Here is a 4,511-nt window from a genome sequence, read left to right as displayed (position 1 = left end):
TGTGTGTGTTTTTCCTCCGTGTTCAGGTCCCGTCGCTGATCGTGTACGGCGACCAGGACACTCAGCTCGGGGATGTCTCGCTCCGTAACCTGAGCAATCTGGCCAATGGCAGCGTGGCGGTGATGAAGGGAGCGGGTCACGCCTGTTACCTTGACGACCCAGACGCCTGGCACAAAGCGCTCACAGACTTCCTTAATTCGCTGTGAAGCTCCTCGCTGCAGCACACAGTGTGACTCAGAGGAGGCGCACGAATAAACGCATGAGTCATTCAGGAGGGAATCAGGCCACAGCTTCCCCGCGCAGCTCCCGCTTCTAATGGCTTCGTATCTGCACCGCTGTTAATTATTCAAGGATCGATGTTTAGTGAAACAGTCAGAGAACAGGAGTGTAAACATTAAGCCAGCTTGCAGAGTATCTGTCAACCTCACGGACCAAAACTGAGCTTGATTTTTTGAATATAAATATATATATTTACCATTTTGTAAAAAAAAAAAAGAAAAAAGTTTCTGATTGTTCTATTGAATTAAAAAAGTTGATCTAATGTGCATCAAGAAGTGTAGAAAAACGCCTGAAGCTGAAACTGTTCCAGTGACGCTACAAGAAGAAAAAAAAGCCTGTTTGTGAAACACTTTAATGAACTTTAACGACACAAAGAAGGAAACACAAGAAGAAATACTTCACTGACGTGATTTTTGAATGTGAAATATGTAAAATTTAGGCATGTGACTCTTTCACCTATTTTGCATTAAAGCTTTTCGTGCAGTTTGAATAAATGTGTGAATTTGATTAGTTACCAGCTCATATGAAACAGAAATTCCATTTCACCATCATCCTAGTGTGAAATACAGTGAGGGCGCCGCTCTGCATCCAGGAACTGAAGATTCCTCAGGCCACAACTTCACACTGGGTGTGTGTGGGGAAAACACTGAAGACACACCCACACACACCCCAGGACTGCTCTGCTGACGTTCACCTTCACTCCACGGACCAAACCTTTTTATTTTTAACCCATGAGGAATTCGACCTATCATTATTCAAATGTGATAGTTTGAACTTTTTCTTGAACCTTTTCCCTCCCGATTATTATAACAACAAAACATGATTCAGTGCAAATCTGTGTCATTTTAATCGCTTTATCCATCACTGAGCCACAGTTCTTCTCCTCACTACAGTTCTTCTTCGGCCAAACTCTGAATGGACAGAAAAAAAACACCACACCATGAAATGAAGTGAAAAATATGAACATTATTTAATAACTGATTCTCTGTAATAAACAATTTGAAAATATTTTACAAGGAGTCACAGACACAATATTTTACAAATTTTGCCCTCTTCTTCTGTGTTTTCTCTCTCTCTCTCTCTCTTTTTTTTTTGTAGCTTCATCTGTACAAAAGAATGGAGCGACATGGACCAGTGCCCAGCAAAGAAGGAGCGAAATCTTCCGCGCACGCAAACATTCACACTCCCACACGCACGCACGAGAAATGAAAATCAAAAGCAAACCGAAAACATTTTGACGTCAGATCTCAAACTTATCGACAGTGCTGTATTCCTATATATACTTTTTTTTTTTTTTTTAAACTTCACTTAAAATTGGACTGCTTTTACTCACTTTGTTTTTTTTTCTCTAAATGTTGCTGTTATTTTTTTTTTTTTTTCACACACTTGTCAAACATGGTCACATAGCACCAGACTACAGACTACAGAATCACATACACACGTGTCTTTCCCACAGAGACGCACCAACACAGACGCAGCGGGGGTCGGGAGGAGGGCGACGTCTCCACGCCGACTCCTCCCTCTCAGCCCGACGCTGCTCCAATTTTCTATTTTTTTTTTTTAAAGATTTTTTTTTCTTCCTTTTGTTTGTTTATTTCTTCTTTTTTTTTTTTGGCAAAAGTAAAATTTGTCAAACCACAGAAATCAGATGTGTGTGTGTGTGTGTCCTTTGGAGAAGACGTATGTGTTCTCGTCCGGATGCGCACACAAACACAAGCGCGCACACACACACGCACACACACTCACGTCACTACATGATTCCTCCGTGACCTTCGGTTCAACAGGGCCGTGCTGCTCTGTGGAGACCCACTCCCTGAGCTTTCCTCTGACATCCCCCCGCTCACAGGAAAAAAAAAACAAAAAACAAAAACAAACAAAAAAACAAGTGACAACACACCTGGAAGTGACGTCCTTGGCTTATTTCTGCCTCGTGTTTGACATCTCCCAGCTGGGCGTGAAGAAGAATCGTTCTATGTTTGTTCTGGTGTGTGTGTGTGTGTGTGTGTGTGTGTGTGTGTGTGTGTGTGTGTGTGTGTGTGTGTGTGTGTGTGTGCGTGATGCCGTGCAGCAGGTGCGCTCGGTGTGTGCGTGTTTTAGCGAGTGTCCGCTGTGCATACGGGAGTCAGGAGGGCAGAGGGAGGAAGTTGCAGGGGGTACATTTCCACAGGCACGTGTAGCGTTCATTTACAGACGGTGGAAAGTCGGGCGATAACAGACAGACGGACGAACGGACGGACTTCGTGGCAGAGGGGGGGAGAGGACGGAGACAAAGCAATGCCGGGAAAGTGAAACTGCGTTCTGCGTCAGGCGAGGCGGGCCGCAGCCAGCGCCGATTTGGGTTCAATAAACACACTCGTCTTAAATTCAAATCATCTCCTGTTGCAGTTACGGTGCCAGCATGGCTTGCCAAACCAAATATTGTATGAACAACTGTACAGAGCGTGTTGTTAAGGTTCACACTGCGGCGGGAATCCCTCCACCCTGCTTCCCAGGTTTTGGGTGTGTGTGAGAACACAGAGGGCTGAAAAGACTCCCGCCCTGCTTTCAAGCATTAAATCAAACAGGAATCGATCGACAGCGAATCGTTCCAGGACGTACAAGGACCAAGTCACAGCTCACTGTACTTACTGCATAACACATAGAAAAACCCAGGGGAGCGAGCATTTTCCCATCTGTGTGTGTGTGTGTGAGGAACGAGGGTACATGGGTGTGTAATAGAGCTCCATAATGTGTAACACTAAGGCATTTAGAGAGGCTTTCTTAACTGTGTTGCATTTGAAACTGAAAAATACTGAAAATACTACACATTCGATCCGACACCTCTGTTCTAGATACAGTCACATGCAGAAGAACGGCCCAAAGAAAACATACCTGAGCCGTCAAACACGTGATCCTCTCTGAAACGAAGCCTTTCATTTCCAGACTGCAGCTCTTTATGGGCCAGACGCCGTTCAGCTTATTGTCGTTATCAACCGATGCGTGAAATTGACATTAGAATATTTACACTTCTGCAGTCGCTGCGCACTAAATTTAAAGGAATTAACATCAGATGTTCCAGATTAAATTGAGTATAAAGACTTTGAGACAACATTTGCAGCCCCGCTCTGGTGTTGCTGTTGGACAGCTCAGCTTCCTTCACTGCAATCTTTCTCTCGCCGTGGAAAACTTGCTCTTAGATTTTAATCTGCAGGTATCAGGATGAAACTTTCAGCTTTCCAAGACTTCTTTCTACTTCCAACTTTCTGCTCAGTTTGATAAATTGTGAAGAAGGGGCAGTTTTTCGTCACTTTTGTTTGGAAATTTGGAAATCTTTTAGTGATTACGACCAAACAAACTTAACTATATTGAAAAGACAGTCCTGGAATCACACACAGGCTTGATCTGTCACTCCTCCTCACTTGGTTGTAATTATCTGCAGAGAACTGGGACTGTAATTTGGACGTTATGAACATATTCAAAACGTATTGTTCTAAATGACGTGATTAGTTCCACAGTGCCACCTTGAGTAGTTCTCATGTTGTTTCAGAGAGGAGTGGATGTTCGGCGCTCCCAACATGTCTACAGAGGCTTTCTTTGAGGCTTCCGCACGTCTGTATTAACATTCAAGCAGACTCCTACAGTAAAAACACTGATCTTTTTGTTTTACAGTAAAATCCCCTTTTTTCTCCTTGACAACACTGGATTTTGTCTGTTACAATGCAGAAACAAGAAGAAGAGAAAAAAAAAACAGCTCTCACAACTGTCATCTCCCCAGACACTCCACAGGACTCTTTTTTTTCTTTTCTTTTTTTTTTTTAAACATAACATTCCCTTTGTGGGATTTCAACGCAAACACACACACACGCACGCACGCACGTACGCATACACGATTCAGGCAGAATTCTAGCAGTCAGGAGGCCCTAAAAACGCTCTATGGCCGGTTCAGTCGCTGTATACTGATACTGTAGCTCTAAACGCGGCTCGGTAGAGGGACGGTATGGTAGCTCGGCGCGGTGACGGTCAGGTGGCTGTGGAGGAGCGCAGCCACGCCAGCCGGCAGGGAAAATACATTAAGTGGAGCCAGTCAGTTTGACAGCTCTGTGTAAAGCTTTTTCTCCGGCCGACAGATTGGGCCTGGGGCTCCCGCGGCGTCCAGAGCTTCACGAAGCGACGACACCGCAGCTCTACTCTTTACACCGCCGACGGGTTCCAAAAACAAAGTGCGTCAAGGCACTATGAAACAGAGCGGCTCC

The 4,511-nt window shown here is 44.6% G+C and overlaps 1 protein-coding gene across 2 annotated transcripts in view; it reads left to right on the top strand.

Annotated features, from left to right (window-relative positions):
- abhd14b (abhydrolase domain containing 14B) overlaps positions 1-580 on the top strand; it is a 6,097-nt gene extending 5,517 nt beyond the window's left edge. For both annotated transcript variants that reach the window (XM_030090983.1, XM_030090984.1), the window contains exon 4: positions 27-580. In XM_030090983.1, coding sequence (XP_029946843.1) covers positions 27-206 — 180 coding nt within the window. In that variant the 3' untranslated portion in view covers positions 207-580. The remainder of the gene's footprint in view (positions 1-26) is intronic.
- The last annotated feature ends 3,931 nt before the right edge of the window (positions 581-4,511 follow it).

This window comes from Salarias fasciatus, chromosome 5, assembly GCF_902148845.1.
Source record: "Salarias fasciatus chromosome 5, fSalaFa1.1, whole genome shotgun sequence".
NCBI lineage: Eukaryota > Metazoa > Chordata > Actinopteri > Blenniiformes > Blenniidae > Salarias > Salarias fasciatus.
The sequence above is the reverse complement of the archived record's forward strand: the minus strand, read 5'-3'. Positions and strand labels throughout refer to the sequence as shown.